Source organism: Podarcis gaigeae, assembly GCF_964106915.1.
Source record: "Podarcis gaigeae genome assembly, chromosome: 9".
NCBI lineage: Eukaryota > Metazoa > Chordata > Lepidosauria > Squamata > Lacertidae > Podarcis > Podarcis gaigeae.
In genome coordinates this window covers 11,307,272-11,326,103 of record NC_139685.1, presented here as the reverse complement: position 1 = coordinate 11,326,103, position 18,832 = coordinate 11,307,272, and the positions used below count along the sequence as shown (strand labels likewise).

Here is an 18,832-nt window from a genome sequence, read left to right as displayed (position 1 = left end):
ATTCATACCATCCTTATGTGCTTTTGCCTGGCTAGAATGTGATCACTCTTCCTGGTTGCCTTCATGGAAGATAGAGAGGAGTGTTCTGTACAAAGGTAAAATGTACATTTGCCTCTTTGCCCCTGGCCTCGCCCCTGGGAGGTTGCCCAGATGAGAATGTGGCCCCTTAACTAAAGAAGGTTCCCTGCTCTTGGTTTATTTGTTCAGTCATTTAAAACCAGTTTGCATATTACTGTGAAACAACTGTGTTCAAGCAGTAAGTGTAATAGATGTAACAACCACTATCTGCATCTAGGCGATGTTAATTACTGTTGGACATTGCACACGCTCACCTTCATTTTGCACTTGTTTCTTTCTTCACCTTTTCCATTCTGACCTCTTTGCTGCTGGTTAAACTAACAGCACATTGCCTCTGGAGGTGCCAGCCATAACAGTTAGAGTCTCTCTGTGTAAGGTAACGCCTTTTCTAACTTACGTCTGTTGCACTTTCTAGCAGTAGTGCGTACTGTGAAGTGAAGTAAGTCAGTGTAGAGGCCATTTTTCTTTTGATTTTTGTTAGCCTGTCCCTGTCATTCCCTCTCCCCACCTCCAAATCAGGATCACTTTGCATAGGATGATTTTGTACGTGGATATCAATTCCATGTGGTGGAAACATACATATACTATGAACTGCAGGATATAAGACTGCACCACTTAGAAGGTTTTTGTCAAGCGGTATATAAACCTTGTCAAGTAAATGAATAAAATGCCTTGATTTCAAGTTAAGGCTTAATACCTTGCATGTATAACCCACAAATCGTTTATTAGCTTCCTTGTTTGCTTGCTTATCCCTATGAAAATCATTTGTGAGACACTGACTTGGCTTGCGTGTCATATTAAAACATAGGTGAAGTAAACTATGGTTTAAGCTGAATGAGTAGCATGCTGCTCAAATACTGTTGCTTCAATCTTCTCCCTTGCTCATGCTGCACTGTGAAGGAAATGGTGGTTGTATGTGAACCTGGGCTTGTGGTTTGTTTCTTGAGGGAAACCAAGATTTGTTCTTGGCTTAGCACTCATGGTTTGTTTGAGGGAAACAAACCACAATTGTATGTTGTTCACACAAACCAGGCTCTGACTTGTTTCCTTCCTAGCTCAGTCCTAGCTCAGTTTCCTTCCTAGCTTATATTCTGGTCCATTTGACATACAAACTGGGATTGATTGTTCAAAAGAGGGAATGAAAGACCCCCCTTTTGCCTGTTTTACTTTCAAGCATTTCTTGCTTGTCAGAGGTGACCAGGTGAGTTTACAGGGATGTGCCCTTAGGAAATGGCGGCCGTTATATGCTCAAAATATATGTTAGGTTTGCATTGGTCACCTTTTCAGTAAGACATGGATCAAAACTACTCTAATTCTGTGTACCTAGGGGAGATTGGTACTTTTGGTTCTCCAACCTTCAATTACTGCATCACAGATCTCTGTTGAAATTGAGAGGTGCTTTAAAAGCAATTTGTGATAACAACATTTGGAGGAAGTGGCCTGTGTGTGTGGTATTTCAGCAGTTCAAAGATGAAAGGTGTAAAATTTCATTAGCCATCTCCAGGCCCTTAAATGCCTCAAGTAGTTCTTTGGAGCCAAGCCATGTCTGCCTTTCTCCTGTTACTTTAGTCCTTTCCCTGGTGCAACCTTTTCCATTTATAGGAAATGCTGTGTTGAGTTGAGAAGATAAAAAAATATATAAGAAAGTTTCTGGCAGTGTTTATGGAAAAAAAATGCAGAGGAATTTAAATAACTTTTAAAATACAATTGTGAATTGTTCATTTTGGACTTACAATTAGAGGCAAAAACAGATGGCAAAGCTTGTTTTTTGAGCATTCTCTATTAAATTAACCTGTGCTTAGCAGTGATTGTTCAGTTTAATAGGATTTTGCCTCTCTGGAATTCATTGGAAGGAAACACAATTTCTGGAAACATTCACTTTATCAGGAGGTTCACTAGAGTTGGGTTTACTGGAAAAACCTTCTATCTGTGGTATAGAAAAAGCAATAACAAAGAGCTATATTTCACCTTTTGAGGCCATACAGAAAGCAGGCTCTGACTTGTAAAGGAAATTATTCTGAGCAGATGGCTGTAAATGCACCTAGGAACATTTACCTTTATTGTTCTTGGTTTGGACGGCTACAGCATAGCTGGAAGTGTCTATTTTGATTCTGCTTAGAAGCTATTTCATACTGAAGTAGAAGAACTTAAATGCATCTCTTCTCCAGGGAGAAAATAGTATATTCAAGCAAAGAAAGAAGTACATATGTATTAGCTATACTTCATTCATTTCAGTTTGATTGTCCTTTTCAAATTGAAAAAAAGACTAGCTCAGTATTTACGCAGCAATATGCTTTTCTACAACTGCATTTATTTTGTGCATCATGCACAAACAGAATCCTGTTAGTTCTCACCATGGCAAAATGTAAAATAGCAAACCAATTTTGAAAAACCATTCACGTTTATTTTAGCACATCTTTCAGGATTTTCCTGAAAATATATAAGAACGTGGCAGCTCTGGTGAATCAAACCAAAGGTTCATCTAGTCTAGCATTCTGTTTTCAGCAATGGCCTACTGAATGTTTCTGGGATGCCTATAGAAAGGGCATGAAGGCAAGAGCTGTCTCCAGTTTGTTTTCCTGAAACTGTTTCTCAGTTCACAGGCTCTGAACATAAAAGTTCCATTTTTCTGTTAAGGCTAATAGCCACTGATCTGATCTCTATGAATTTAACTGCTTCTTTTCTAAAACCCATCTTAACCTTTGGCTCTCATTCAGTTGGTAGGAATGTGGGATAGGGTTTCCGCAGGAGATGCCTTCTTGCCCTGGGAGATTTTTGTGGCCTCTCTAAGGCTTCTCTGCAGAAAACTGAAAACTTTGTTGTCCTGGCAGACCTGTGACCTGTAGGTGTTTGGCATAGAACTGTTCCTTTGCTTGTTTTAGCTTAGCTTGAGTCTCTACTGCCGTTCGTTTCTTTAATTTTGCTTACTGTTACATGCTGTGTGTTTAATATTTTCACAAAAAATATTGATTGTGTGGTGTAAGCCATATTAAGTGCCTCAATTCAGGATACATATGTTTTAAATAACGTCCTTGTGGCAGTGAATTTTGCAAGTTTTGAATTTTCTGTTCTGAATTTACTACTCCTGAATTTCATTGAGTGTCCCCAAGTTCTATCATTATATGCAAGGAAGAAAATTTATGTTATGCTCATATATAACCTGTTCATAATTTTGGAAACCTCTCTTGTGTCTTTCCCTTAGTCCTTTGTCTACACCTAAAAAGCTCCAGATGCTTTTTATCTTTTCCTTGTAGAGAATAGAGAAAATATTCTACTGTTCCCTTGATCATTTTCGTTGCCCTCTTCAAAATTTTAAAGCTGTCAAAACTGGTGCAATTTACAGTTTTGGAAAGGTTTCTAATAATGAGTCAACATTGTATGTAAAGGATTGTATAGGTGCTTGTCTAAAAATACAATAAACACATGAGTGTTTTCCATTGTTACTGTTTATCGTCATCAAAGATAAATGGTATCTGTTTTGAGGTCTTAAAATCTTCCCGAAAGACAGTTATGATTTATACCTAAGTAATAGTTAAACTGCCAGTTTTAACTCACTCACAGGCAAACTCTCAATAAACCAAGTATCAGTAGTTGCAAGAACAGTGTTTCAAGAAAAAAAAAGGCAGACCTATGTTAGTTCTTTAACTTTGTGGAAATAATAGGTTTCACTTTCTTACTCTACACATTTCTGTAGAGTATCTTGAAGAATATCATTGAATACTTTAGCTAAACTTGTATGTTAGTGCATAGAAATAATAATTTTCTCAACATGCTTAGATCCAAAAGGGGAAAATAAAAGCATCCCCCCCCCAAAAAAAATATTTCTGGGATTTGAGAGGTTTCTCTATAATTTTTTGGGGGGTTGTGAACCGTCTGGTACATCAACGTTATGTGAATTTGGTATAAACATGTGTAAATTAGATACTTTCCACAAGGGCCTAATTAATAATGTAGTTAATTGGTTGGTCATTTTCATTGGTTTATCAGTCCTCTAAAACAATCCTGTGCGTGTTTATTCAAGAGTAAAACGTACAGATTTCAGTGGAAGTTACTCCCAAACAAGAAAGTGTGCAAAAGATTGTAGCCTTTATGTTTAAAATACAGTAGTGTTTAATATCCTTCATCTTTATCTCTGGTTACCTTTATTAGCCCACTTTACTCAATACTCTTTTATTAAACAAAAATGACAACAGGGGTAAGATGGAGTACTCATTGCATCTCCAAGTAATTTAATTAAGTTTCTGTATTATGGCATTGAGAGATTAAAAATATTTTCCACAGAGTTTTTAAGCTCTTTAACATAATCCCTTGAATAATATTACTTGTTCTAGTTTTGTCAAAAGTCAAAGTGTTTGATACTTTAATTGACAAGTGCAATTATTATTCTGAGTTGAATTGCAGGGCTGCCTCATTTTACTTTTAAATTATAGCCAAAATGAGAGAACAATAGGATAGAATAATTCTGTTGCTCCCCAAGAATTGTTGTCTTAAACATAAACTTCTACCTAATTACAGGACACAGTACAAACGTCATTTATAAATGTAGCCTGTTGCTCTTCTATTTTAGTTGCAGTGCCAAAATACTATAAATTGTTGATAATTACTTTTAAATTAAAACGAAGAGTTCATTTTCACTTTGGGTAGAAAATTGTATATAACTTCTCTGGTGATTTGGTGTAACCCGCCTCCCTTTGCCAAATTGTGGAAAAGTCTAAACAGTAGGATATGGAGATTAAAAGGCTTGTAATGTTTACATATGAAGAGCATGGCAATGATAAAGGCTAGCCAAGTTGAAATTTTATGTGGTTTGCATATGTATAGATTTGAAGTGTGTCTCATTTTGTGATCGAGTCCTTATTTCTTCTGTTTACTTTTTTTCCAGAGAGGCCCTGAAAATTTGTCTTAATCTTTTGCCTTCAACTCTTTAGGTGGCCTCGTACGTTGGCAGGTATTACTTCATACCTGGTGTGCACTCGTTACTCAGGTGGCAGTGGAATATATACAGGAAACTCCCAGGCTGAGAAGAGAGCTTGGCGCAGATGTGATAGGGGAGGATTTTGGGCCGAAGAGGATTACTCTCGCTGCCAATATACAAATGATGCCACTCAAATCCTGTATATGTTTAATCAGGTTATTCATTCTTTCTCCCAATCTTAACGTAAAATGTTTTGCAAATAAATTCCATGCTGTCTTTATTCTTCCATCCAGAAGAGGGTTTCCTCTTCAGTGAAGAACACACGTTTAAAGTGTAATGTGTTATGCCAGGATCCAAATTGTCCTTTTTGTGCCCCTAAGTAAATTCTGCCTGTGCTTGGATGGGTTGCTCATTTCTTCATCCAGATGTAGTTCCTAATCCTTTATCAAATTCTGCCCAATAAGTGTGTTTGATCTTCAGGTGCAGCTTTTCAGGAGTAGGTAGCTTGAAAAGTCTACGTTTTCAGGTAGCTTTTTTTTTTTTTAAAAAAAAAAGATTACTTGTTTATAAGTATGCCTAGTATACCTGAGTGGGACGCGGGTGGCGCTGTGGGTAAAACCTCAGCGCCTAGGACTTGTCGATCGTCAGGTCGGCGGTTCGAATCCCTGCGGTGGGGTGCGCTCCCGTTGCTCGGTCCCAGCGCCTGCCAACCTAGCAGTTCAAAAGCACCCCAGGTGCAAGTAGATAAATAGGGACCGCTTACTAGCGGGAAGGTAAACGGCGTTTCCGTGTGCTGCACTGGCTCACCAGATGCAGCTTGTCATGCTGGCCACGTGACCCGGAAGTGTCTTCGGACAGCGCTGGCCCCCGGCCTCTTAAGTGAGATGGGCGCACAACCCTAGAGTCGGACATGACTGGCCCGTACGGGCAGGGGTACCTTTACCTTTACCTTTTTTAGGATACCTGAGGCCCAGTATTAGATCATAAACATGTGGAAAACCCATGTTCTTGTTATATTTTCTTTTTGAATGTTAAAGATTTTACTAGCACACAACTGAATGAAGTAGTTGCTTGGAGAGAAGCTCAGTTTACATCTTTGTGCAGTGAACTATTAGAAGTTGGTTTTTAAAAGTAAACATGTTTGCTTGTTGCAGCTTACTCTGCAGGATCAGTTTCATATTTATTAGGTATTCTATCTCACATTTTGCCTGTAAAGTGACAAACAATATAAATATGCAATATGTGCAGCAAGATCCTCATACTTGGAGGCTATTAGCAGCTAACATCTGATTATCTTTCTCTTAGGGGAATTGGTGCTAGATAGCCCTGTGACAAGGTTGATTACTGATCATTGCTTCCAAGTTTTTAGGAAATCAGAATTTGCTTTTTTCTTTTTTCACTTTGCTGTGCTTACTGATATTTTTGCTAAGGTAGACTAAGGCTGCAATCCTTAAACTGGCCCAAAGGGAAGCTGTTGGAAAATTCTGTGGGCATATACGTCCTGCTGGCAGCATTCCACCACGGGCCTAAATGGGGTCTATTGGGAAAGCCATGAAGTTGCATGATCCTGATCTACTTTATTTCCACAAAGTGTTTCCAAACAGACCGTGAAACAATCCCAGTCCTGACTGGGGCTGTCAATTTCTTCCCATTGCAGTCGTAAAAACATAGGAAGCTGTTTAAACTTTGGTTATTGTTTCGTCTCAGTCACATTCAGCTACTTTTGTTGACTGCATCTTTCCAGAGCCCCAGCTTGGAGATGTTGGGTTGAACCTGGGAATTTTTGCATGCCTTTTACCAGAAATGGAGGGGGTGAGGTTGTGGAAGTAAAACTGCCTTCCCACCCTGGATGCAACAAACTGGCAATTATTTGGACATGGCCATTTGGTTTGCCACAGATTCCCCCTCACTACGCCTGCACACAAACAATAGAATTGCTCTGTTTTGTAAACTGGTTGCATTTTAAACTTCATAAACACGTACCTTTATCACATACACAGCCCAACAAGACAATGACAATAATCCACCAACAGCATACAAATCAGTATGGCTAACCTGATCCAAAACACTTACCCACCCCACTTAAACATGAAAACAAAGATCACCACAGCCAATCACAAACAAACAACCACACCCTAGGCCAACCCCAACCTCTCTCACCACCAAAGAAACACAAGTGAACAGCAGAGAACCTGCACGGGCAACGCTGACACCAAACCCTACATACATTAAGCAAAATAAATACATCGCCTCCAAACCCCACCCCACCCCAACCCATCCTCCCCCCCCCCCTAATGTCTCAACAAATGAAACTGATTTGTAAAAATGCTACATGGAAAAAATACGAGAGAGATTACACATACTTCTGTAAAACAAGAAAATCTTTAATAATAATGAACACATACCTTTATGACAGATGCTAATGTGAATTGGCCCTATTATTTTGTCTTGGTTATGTAATTTATACAATTATTGTGCTCCATACAGATGCCGCTGAACCTTACCAATGCTGTAGCAACAGCTCGACAACTGTTAGCCTACACTGTCGAAGCTGCAAACTTTTCTGACAAAATGGATGTTATTTTTGTGGCTGAAATGATAGAAAAATTTGGAAGATTTGCTGAGAAGTACAAAGAGGTAAGTATGTTTTTCTCAATATCTCTTTTTAAAAATGCCCTTGCTAAAGCTAAACTGCGCTGTCGGTTAATATACAAGCCTCTTAAAAGCCATAACTATTTATAGAGACCAGCTAAATTAGAGTATTCCTCAAATAGCTTTTAAGGGTAAATATGTGCCTGTGGTTAGAGGCTTTCCATTTCACTGTTGAACTTTATTGATCTTTATGTTTAGGCACATTTGAATGCTGGAGACCACAATGTACTAAATATCTGCAGTGCACTCAATATCTGCAGTCAAATCAAAAATAACCTGGGAACAAATGTTTAAAATTATTCTGGCAAGAGCTGTAGTACTACAGTGTCATGGACTGTGGCTGTGGAGCAATCCAAGTTGTTCATTAAGTGATTGATTTAATGTGACCTAAAATATGTGTAGGCCATGGATTACAGCTTGATTTATTGCATTATAAGGATGTTGTTTTTCCTTCGGTGATGTATGAGGTCCAGATTGACACAATCTGACACTGTTCTGCCACTGCTTGAAGGCAATAAAAGCTATAAAAATGCCAGACAGAAATTCATGAGCAGTGTTTGTCATAGTAGAGTAAATGTGGCAATAGACAATGCATTCTTAACATTACTTAGTGAAACCCAGTTTAGTCTTGCTTTGCTCAGCCATAAAAATCAAGTATGCTAGCTTTCTATTTAAGTATAAATGTTCAGTATATTACATAGTTTAAAGATAAAGGTACAGGTACCCCTGACCGTTAGGTCCAGTCACGGATGAATCTGGGGTTGCGTGCTCTCTATAGGCTGAGGGAGCCGACGTTTGTCCGCAGACAGTTTCTGGGTCATGTGGCCAGCATGGCTAAGCCACTTCTGGCGAACGAGAGCAGTGCATGGAAACACTGTTTACCTTTCCGCCGGAGTGGTACCTATTTATCTACTTGCACTTTGACATGCTTTTGAACTGCTAGGTGGGTAGGAGCTGGGACCGAGCAACGGGAGCTCATCCCGTTGCGGGGATTTGAACCGCCAACCTTCTGATCGGCAAGCCCTAGGCTCTGTGGTTTAGACCAGAGCACCACCCGCGTCCCTTATATAGTTTACATGGAAGTAAAAATAAGGATTAATGAATTGCAATTGCAGCATCCATTTGTTGTAACACAGCACTTCTAGGTAAAATTGGGACCTACAAGCTATATGGCAACATTATCCATAGTTCAGAGCTGCTTCCATTTCCTTATTGGGATTTGTCACAACTGTTTTGGCTATGCAGGTGTTTATTATAACAAATATTGTCAAGGGCAAATGGCAGGAGCTAAATCCTCAGCACATCCCAGTATGTGTGTCCCTCAGCGTCTTAGGAAGCACATGTTTATTTATTCATTACAGTTTTTAGCCTCCAAAGAAGTTCTTGCTGACATACATAAGGGCTTGAATCTTGAGCACCATGAGCAGAAGGAAGTCAAATAGGGGCCTTTTTCATCCCCTGTCACTACACCACCTGTGCCCTCCAAAAATCCTCTCTAGAGGCCTCTGCTTGGGCGAGGTCCCTTTTCCAGTTTTGGCCAATGCAAGCAATCTCCCAAGCCCCATTGTATACTTTCCAGGAGGGGGTCCCCAACCCTCTAGAGAAGCTTTGGGGGTACAGGTAGCTGCAGAAAGGGGTGGGGTGTAGGTGATGAACTCCGCTTCCACGAACGGCCTGCTATTCTTAATATTCAGAATGCATGGTAGGGTTCTCATTCTGATTTTCCATCCTGAGCAAGCCTTTCTAGTTTCAGCAAATTTGCTGTATTGTATGCCTTCTGACTGTCCTGAGTTTATTTTCTTCCTCCCTTATTCTCTCTAGAAAGCATTTCTGTAAATAATGAAGGCCCTGGGCACTGGGAAAACTTGATTTTAGGGGCAGGAATATGTATACAGTGGTACCTCGGAAGTTGAATGGAATTTGTTCCGGAAGTCCGTTCGACTTCCAAAAGGTTTGGAAGCCGTGTCGGACGTTCAGGTTCCAAAGAACGTTCACAAACAAGGAACACTCACTTCCGGGTTTGCTGCGTTTGGGAGCCAAAATGTTCACAACCAAGGTACGACTGTATACATATTAAAGCTTGGCAGGCAGATTTTTAGAAAGAAAACCAACTAGTCTAAATTTTATTTTTGATGATTTACCCATTAGCCCATGGCGAGGGTATCAAAAAGCTATATGGATCATTGAAACCCCATCACTTGATGCCTTAGTATCCTGCTCATCCCAGCCTAGGTTTCCAAATTTCATTAGGCTCTGGCCATGCATTTTTAGGTTTATTTCAACAGCAATATAAGAAGGAAATTGCTTTTTAAATTTTCCTTTCTCACTTTTTGCTTATTTAATAGAAAAACTAAAACAAAATAAGCATATACATCAGGCTGTCTTAAATTCCTAGTTCTACTTCTAAAAACACAAATTTCTTTCGTGTCTTTATTATGAGGCCAGGCAGGCACGTTTTATGCATTGTTGTACTAGGAGCACTGTAGAATTTGCTTTCTTAGATTAAATTATAAAGAGAGATCAACTACGATTAGTAGGAAGGCATACATGTGCGCAGCAGCCTCTTCTTTAATCTGAGCTAGTGAACTGCAATTGAAGAACTAGCTCTGCACATGGGAACTTAAATATATATATGTTTGACTGGGGAAAGCAAGAGTACTATGAAAATGTCCACGATCAAAGAAGAAAAAACTCTAAAACACATTCATGAAAAATAGGAAATGATGTAGCATGGAAATAGGTGTGTGTCTGTGTGTCTATAATACAATAATAGACCTCAAATAGAATGATGGATATTACAGAGTCAAGTTGCAAACTCAAAAGGGTTTAGTCCTCTGCTAGTTATGATTTTAAGAAATAAATTTAAATAGGTATGTCTGTTACTTGAAAATACTTTCTAAATTAGTGTGCTTGTGGTCAATTAAAAAGTGGATGAGGAGAGAACCGTGTAATGAGCTCCTTCAGTACATGGAAATGGTGGAATAAAAATGTAATAAAATGCTGCAGGACAGGGAAAATAAAATATTTTTAAAAACTATGAAAAACAGTACACAAACATATATGTCAACCTTTCTGATCTCTTTCCTCTGTTAGCTTGGTGACGTGATGGTTGATATTGCAAGTAACATAATGCTAGCTGATGAACGCATTCTGTGGATGGCACAGAGGGAAGCTAAAGCTTGTACCCGAATTGTACAGTGCTTGCAGAAGATTGCTACATACCGGCTAGCTAATGGAGCTCAAGTTTACTCAACGGTAGGAAATGACACTTTTTATTCGTAGGTAAAGGTAAAGGTACCCCTGCCCGTACGGGCCAGTCTTGACAGACTCTGGGGTTGTGCGCCCATCTCACTTAAGAGGCCAGGGGCCAGCGCTGTCCGGACACACTTCCGGGTCACGTGGCCAGCATGACATCGCTTCTCTGGCGAGCCAGAGCCGCACACGGAAACGCCGTTTACCTTCCCGCTGGTAAGCGGTCCCTATTTATCTACTTGCACCCGGAGGTGCTTTCGAACTGCTAGGTTGGCAGGCGCTGGGACCGAGCAGCGGGAGCGCACCCCACCGCGGGGATTCGAACCGCCGACCTGACGATCGACAAGTCCTAGGCGCTGAGGCTTTAACCCACAGTGCCACCTGCCGCTTTATTTAAATAGTAGATTATTTTTAATGGAAGCTATTCAACTAAGTAAGAACAGAATATTTGGAATATTGAAAGGAAATTGTGTACTGGTTTAAATTACCAATATATAGCAGGTTTCAGACATATCTCTCTCTGTGTGTATGTGTCCATCTATCTATTTGTATCTTTGTTTTCTACAGTATTCTCCAAATATTGCCGTGGAAGCTTATGTAATAAAAGGAACTAGCTTCACTGGAATGACCTGCACTGTGTTCCAGAAAGTAGCGGCAGCAGACCGCACAGGACTTCCTGAATATGGACGAAGAGATCTGGATGGAAGCCTTGATAAGCAACTGGGCTTTAAGTGCAATGTCTCAAATACGTTGTCAAGCCTGGCACTTAAGGTTAGATTAAGAGTGAGTGTGTGTGTGTGTGAGAGAGAGAGAGAGAGAGAGAATGTGTGTTTGAGGCAATTTATATATTCAGCAGGAAAGCTTTGTTTAAAATATTCTACTTCATGTGCACACACAAAAGTACACTAACTATTTTGGGGAGAAGGCTAGGCCAAACCCATTCCCCTTGGTAGGCTAATTTTCTTTGAGGGAGCCCCCCCCCCATCCCTTTTGCAGACTGAAATGTACAGCTCAGGAGTAGCTTGATCACTTGATTCTGTTGAATATACAGAGTTTGTGTTAGATGCTTGCTAAGCTAACCCTAAAGAAATTATTTTGTATAGATGAAGGTATAAAACAGCTTCCTGTGTCCCTAAGCTATTGGTCCATTTAGCTCAGTATTGTCTCTTCAATGACTGGCAGTGACTCTCCATGGTTTCAGGTAGGAGTTTTTCCCAGCCCTGCTTTGGGATTACGTAAAAAGTGTATTTTGAGATACAGAGAGACAGTCCAACTTAACTGGCAAATGGAATTCTTAAAAAGTTTTAACAGACAACACAAGGATTTTCTTCCACACTGTCAATGGAATTTTCTTCCTTTATCCTTTATCATTCCTTTAGAATTATATTTTTCGCCCCATAGGGCGCACCTATTTTTTTTTTTGGGGGGGGGGGGAAATAAAGAAAAAAATTATTCCCCCCCCCCAGGCGCGGGGCTGGGGCGGGGGAAGCCCGAGCCCCCAGAACAGGCTGCTATCCGCAAGCCTAGGGAGCCTGTGGGAAGTGGCGGCGGTCTCCCCAGGCTTGTGGATATCTGCCCGAAGGCTTCGGGATGCAGGCATCTCTCTTCGGGATGCAGGCAACTCTGCAAACCAGGTCGGGGAACAGCGGGATGGCAGTGCTCCGCCTCCCCGTTGTCCCCTGAGCTTGTGGGGCTTCCCGATATCTGCACGAAGCCCAGAACGCGCTGTGCGGCGCGCCCCAGGCTTCGGGATGCAGGCTGCTATCCGCAAGCCTTGGGAGCCCGACGGGAACTCCCGCGGAGCTCCCAAGGCTTGCGGATAGTTTCTGTGCGCACCGACCCCTCTCGCTCTCCAGGCTTCAGCGAAAGCCTGCATTCACCCCATAGGACGCACACAGATTTCCCCTTCATTTTTGGAGGGGGGGAAAGTGCGTCCTATAGGGCGAAAAATGCGGTATGTTCTCTTCCATGAGCTGGAAGTGAGGGGAGCTATAACTGGCAACTACTATTCTCAATTTACTTTTCACATCTAGAATTGCTTCTCCTAATAGAATATGTGGATAATTTATTTGAATTTGGTTAACCCTTCCATGTGCTCAGGAGGCTTCAGACATTGCTTAGTCAGGTCACGGCAAGCTAACCTCATGGAAGCAATTCCTCACAAAAGAAATGATGTTTTGACAGGCACACCCCTGAGCACGCATTAAGGAAAGGAAACTCAGTGCTGAGGGATGGAGGGAACAACATATCAAAGCAGAGATAGGAAGCATTGTCTTTTGTTTCAGTATTAACACCACATGTCTGTTTTGCAGAACACAATTGTGGAGGCCTCAATACAACTTCCACCTGCCCTTTTTTCACACAAGCACAAAAGAGAGATCAGGCCAGCAGATGACACTGTCTACAAGCTTCAACTTATTGCATTTCGCAATGGGAAACTTTTCCCAACAACAGGGAATTCAACAACTTTAGCTGTGGATAGAAAACGCCTTACAGTGGTCACGCCGGTTATCCTCACCAAATTAGGTGTGTTTCGGGCATATTATCTGTTCCAAGAACTTTCGCCTCTGTCTTTGTCTTTAATTGTAAAATGTCAGTGCTTTAGTTTGCATGTAACAAGATAAAATCCCATTTTCTTTCTGTATAACCAAACAAGATGGCTTGAGTCTGCCCCATCAACACACTCCTATTAATGTGACATTGCGGCGCATTGCGCATGGAGCAGATGCTGTTGCAGTGCAGTGGGACTTTGATTTGCTGAATGGGCAAGGAGGATGGAAATCTGATGGATGTCACATTCTTTCTTCAGATGAAAACGTCACTACTATACAGTGCTACTCACTCAGTAACTATGCAGTACTGATGGTATGTGAGCTGTTCATTTTATCCAAATTTATGTGGTTAATATATTTTTCTATCAAAGGTGAAAAGTTTTCATTTATTTAAAGAAATTCTGTGCCTCCTTTGGAGACCGTGCCTTCCTAAGGCAACTTAGAAAACGTTAGTTTCATATACATGGCAGAAATATTGAGGTGATCATGGGCAAAACACAGCCCAGCCTTTGCAAATTGGAAGAGGGGTTATCTTTTTCTTCTGTGGGGCAATCTGTGCTACAATTCACTGACATAGGTATGTGTGGACGAGTGAGTCCCCAAAATACAGTGGTACCTGTGGTTATGAAGGCTTCAGGTTATGAACTCCGCTAACCCGGAAGTAGCTGCTCCTGGTTGTGAACTTTGCCCACGATGCGAACGGAAATTGCTCATCAGAGGTGCGTGTGCAGCGGGAGGCCCCATTAGTAAAAGAACGGATAAGAACGGTTTCAGCTTAAGAACAGACCTCCGGAACGAATTAAGTTTGTAACCAGAGGTACCACTGTATTTGACAGCCACTAGCTCGCAAACTATTTGCAAGGCTGCCCTCAGTCTTAATGTACCATAACAAGCTTCATGATAACTAAGAATAGAATTGTAAAGCAGTTTGGATACTGACACCACTATTGTAACAACAGATAACGAAAAATGACCGGAAGAATCAGAAATTGGGAAGACCAAAATTTTAATAAGGAATGGGGAAAATACCAAAGTTATCTTAAAAACCATTGTAATCATTAGTAGGATTGGAATAACACTTATAATTTAATGTTGAATTTTGGATATAATGAAGATGTAAAAGATTCGATTATAAAAGATGCAGGAGGAAATGATTAGCAATAGGACCCACAAAGAAGAGGAGGGGAGGCCAGGAGATTCTTTGGAATCTTGTTTTTATGTTGGCTGTTGGATAATTGATTGTAAAATTTTAACCTGAAACACTAAATAAAAATAAAAAAAATAAAATAAGGAATAAGAAACAATAAGTTTCAAGTAGTTTATAAGTATCCAAGTTCTTTATTCAGATCGTTACTATGGAGTATATCTTCTATTTTGTCTTTGGATACTCATTATCAGTGTGTCTCATAGTTTGTGTATAATAGTTTTCTCTTTGAAGCCCTTACATAAGTAAAGATAAAAGAAATATATTTTTGAACTGGTGGTATTGACAGGTTGGTTTTTTTTGAAAAAAGTTAAATCAATATAATCCCACAACTGAACATTCTTACTCTTTGATTCTTGCAATTACATCTAATCCTTCTATGTAAAGGAACAGCCTGCTTGCAAAAAAAGAAGAAAAAGAAAGAAGGAAACATTTCCTACTGTTTGGTTTATATTTAAAGAGGGAATCAGTTTCAAGTAAAATATAACTGTGCCACCTGGAGGAACAAAAATAAATATTATGTTACCTTCTCTGACAAAGATCCATTCATATGAATAAAATTTGACAAAAGTGTTAACCTGGTTAATTTTAGGAGAGTGTAAGCTACCCCTCAGTTGTTAGCATTACTTCATAAATTTGGCCGTTATATTGTGCTGAGCGACTCATGCAGCCTCAGTAATTTCCCCCTTTATCTGCACTATGAACCAGTCTTCTCTTTAAGGACTCCTGATCAAGGACTAGAACTGAGAACTCCCAAAGGAGCTCAAGTGGGAAGACTGTTCTGACTGTGCTCAGATGTTCTGTTCTTTTAACAGTTTCATGGGGCTGTTAGGGGCAGTCGTGATTATAACAATCCTTACACCAAATACAGATATAAATATGATTAATCCTTTGCATTGTCTTGTCTTTCAGGATTTGACAGGGTATGCCCAGGCAGTTAAACTCTTACATCCAGTTATCTATGCCTCAGCTGTGATCCTCTTGATGTGCCTCCTGATGATCAAAGTTAGCTACCTATACCATCACAGGTATCAAGATTTTTGAATTCATACAGCGCCTGCCAACCTAGCAGTTCGAAAGCACTTCCGGGTACAAGTAGATAAATAGGGACCGCTTACCAGCGGGAAGGTAAACGGCGTTTCCGTGTGCGGCTCTGGCTCGCCAGAGCAGCGATGTCACGCTGGCCACGTGACCCGGAAGTGTCTCCGGACAGCGCTGGCCCCTGGCCTCTTGAGTGAGATGGGCGCACAACCCCAGAGTCTGTCAAGACTGGCCCGTACGGGCAGGGGTACCTTTACCTTTACCTTTTATCTAGACAAAACGCAAGTAACTAGCCACGGGTTGCTATATGTACACAGCAGTCCAGCACCAGAAATATAGACACACGTTAAATTAGAAGGTGATGTCATGTCAGTTAGTTTGCTTCAAAGTATCAGGTAGCTGGATAATAGAAGGGCATGCCTGTCAACCACCTTTCCATAAGTTCATACCAATAAGAGTAGAATCTAGTCCAGAGTCATTCTCAGTCTGTGTTACATATTCCAACTTTCAGTGCTGTTTCAAACATAGCATTGGTAATCTCTGGGGGCACCACTCTTTCTGCATTTACATGTATTACCTGTTACAATCTACACTTAAAGGAGTTGTTTTCTTTAAGGGGTTCAAATCCCCCCCCCCCCACCAAAACAAAATGAGCAATCTGTTACTTACAGGAAGCTACTGCATTCTGGCCCGCTGTTAGATGATGTATAAATTAGTGGGACAGCTTTTTCTTATGGCTCAACAGAACTACAGTGGTACCTCGGGTTACATACACTTCAGGTTACATACGCTTCATTTTACAGACTCCTCTAACCCAGAAATAGTGCTTCAGGTTAAGAACTTTGCTTCAGGATGAGAACAGAAACCGTGCTCCAGTGGCGCGGCGGCAGCAGGAGGCCCCATTAGCTAGAGTGGTGCTTAAGGTTAAGAACAGTTGCAGGTTAAGAATGGACCTCTGGACAAATTAAGTACTTAACCCGAGGTACCACTGTAAACCCAAATAGCTTACCAAATAGCAGGCAAATTATAGAACATAGATTAACAGCGGAATGGTAAATTTCCTGATCTATGCTACAATTCTAATAATTTAGCCTAGTATACTTAAATAAGCTTTGGGGTTTCTTGGAAAATTCAGAGAGATCTCAGTAAGAAAGTAGTAATGACAAGCAAGCTTTCCTGAAAGTGCAGCTGTTAGCTGCATTTAGGGAGCACCCTGTTCACATTGGTTGATAAGGCTGAATATACATGACAGCTGTGGAAAGCATTCCATGAAGGTACAAAGTATTTAAATACTGATTTAGCTGTTAATGCTATATCCAGATACATTTCCTTCCTCCAGATGCATTTCCTAGGGAGGGCATTCTGATTTGGCTTTGCGGAATTCAGTTTTCATTATAAAGGTCCCCATAGATTCAGGTTGATGCAACTAACATGATTCTGGTTAAAAATATATGCTTGTATAATTGAACATTTGAGCATTTGTGTGAAGAATTGCTTTGCTTCTGTTGTTTAACAGTGTCATCAGGATCAGCCTTAAAAGTTGGCACATGTTAGTTAACCTCAGCTTTCATATTTTCCTGACATGTGTGATGTTTGTTGGAGGCATTACCCAGAGCAAGAATGCTAGCATCTGCCAAGCAGTAAGTTAAACTGTATGTTGAGAAAACTAAGAAAAGAAGTAGTAATAAAGAGCTCAGGGGTGGGGGCAATGATTTTGTCAAGAGCTGCTGGGCGTTTTCCCATGGAGAAATATTAAAATTTGACAGTTGCCTATTGCCATCTTATAGAGAACTGCTAAAGCAGAAACAAATGTACAATTCTGGAATTTTGTTTCAAAGTATAATTTATTGAAGAATGCTGTTATCTAGACCAGTGGTTTTCAAGTTTTCTCCCCTCAGAGAACTTTTCCCATATACATTTATCTCCAAATAATTCCTGATCCCTACAGAGGATTTGGGAATGTGTTCAAGAATGCACACCCAGTCAAGCACACACAAGAATATATACATTGCAGGGAAAGCTGCTTTCAAGGTTTTTTATTTGCCGTTTCTGAGATTATTCAGGGCCCCTCAAGACACCATCCCAGTGACAATAACGTTATAATCCATACAAAAAGCACTGATTGGAAAGCACTGATCTAGAATTTAATCCAGTCAGGAATCATGCCCATTAGCATTCCAGGTAAGTGGCTTCAGGAAGTGATTTGTATTTTAGTGCCGATATACAAACACAACCTTGTAAATGCACTTTCCCATATATACCAGTATAAAGTAATGCAAGTACCAACTTCGGCAAAGCAAGGCATAGTTTGAAGCAAACCCATCAAATGGTTCATTAAAGTTAAATGAGTAGGTGACCTCTCAGAAACTGCAGCCTTTCAGCCAATTTGTATGTTTCCTGGGAATTATATGTTATGTTTTGAACAGCCTGTTTTCTTAATGAGGGGGGTGTATAGTTGTCGTTCTCTTTCTTGTTGTTGTTGTTGTTGTTTAGTTGTGTCCGACTCTTCGTGACCCCATGGACCAGAGCACGCCAGGCACTTCTGTCTTCCACTGCCTCCCGCAGTTTGGTCAAACTCATGCCGGTAGCTTCGAGAACACTATCCAACCATCTCGTCCTCTGTTGTCCCCTTCTCCTTGTGCCCTCCATCTTTCCCAACATCAGGGTCTTTTCCAGGGAGTCTTCTCTTCTCATGAGGTGGCCAAAGTATTGGAGCCTCAGCTTCAGGATCTGTCCTTCCAGTGAGCACTCAGGGCTGATTTCCTTCAGAATGGATAGGTTTGATCTTCTTGCAGTCCATGGGACTCTCAAGAGTCTCCTCCAGCATCATAATTCAAAAGCATCAATTCTTCGGCGATCAGCCTTCTTCATGGTCCAGCTTTCACTTCCATACATCACTACTCGGAAAACCATAGCTTTCATTATACGGACCTTTGTTGGCAAGGTGATGTCTCTGCTTTTTAAGATGCTGTCTAGGTTTGTCATTGCTTTTCTCCCAAGAAGCAGGCATCTTTTAATTTAGTGACTTTTTGTCACCATCTGCAGTGATCATGGAGCCAAAGAAAGTAAAATCTCTCACTGCCTCCATTTCTTCCCCTTCTATTTGCCAGGAGGTGATGGGCCCAGTGGCCATGATCT

General features: G+C 40.7%; 1 protein-coding gene and 1 long non-coding RNA gene across 2 annotated transcripts in view; both read left to right on the top strand.

Moving 5' to 3' along the window:
- The window catches only part of LOC310852192, a 405,418-nt gene that overhangs the window by 370,787 nt on the left and 15,799 nt on the right, over positions 1 to 18,832 (top strand). The gene's annotated exons all lie outside the window — the stretch shown is intronic.
- Positions 1 to 18,832, top strand: part of ADGRA3 (adhesion G protein-coupled receptor A3) — a 46,060-nt gene that overhangs the window by 23,241 nt on the left and 3,987 nt on the right. Inside the window, exons 9-16 of the mRNA XM_083754843.1 lie at positions 5,007 to 5,208; positions 7,481 to 7,630; positions 10,739 to 10,900; positions 11,465 to 11,668; positions 13,210 to 13,423; positions 13,554 to 13,762; positions 15,566 to 15,681; positions 17,211 to 17,334. Coding sequence (XP_083610969.1) covers positions 5,007 to 5,208; positions 7,481 to 7,630; positions 10,739 to 10,900; positions 11,465 to 11,668; positions 13,210 to 13,423; positions 13,554 to 13,762; positions 15,566 to 15,681; positions 17,211 to 17,334 — 1,381 coding nt within the window. The remainder of the gene's footprint in view (positions 1 to 5,006; positions 5,209 to 7,480; positions 7,631 to 10,738; positions 10,901 to 11,464; positions 11,669 to 13,209; positions 13,424 to 13,553; positions 13,763 to 15,565; positions 15,682 to 17,210; positions 17,335 to 18,832) is intronic.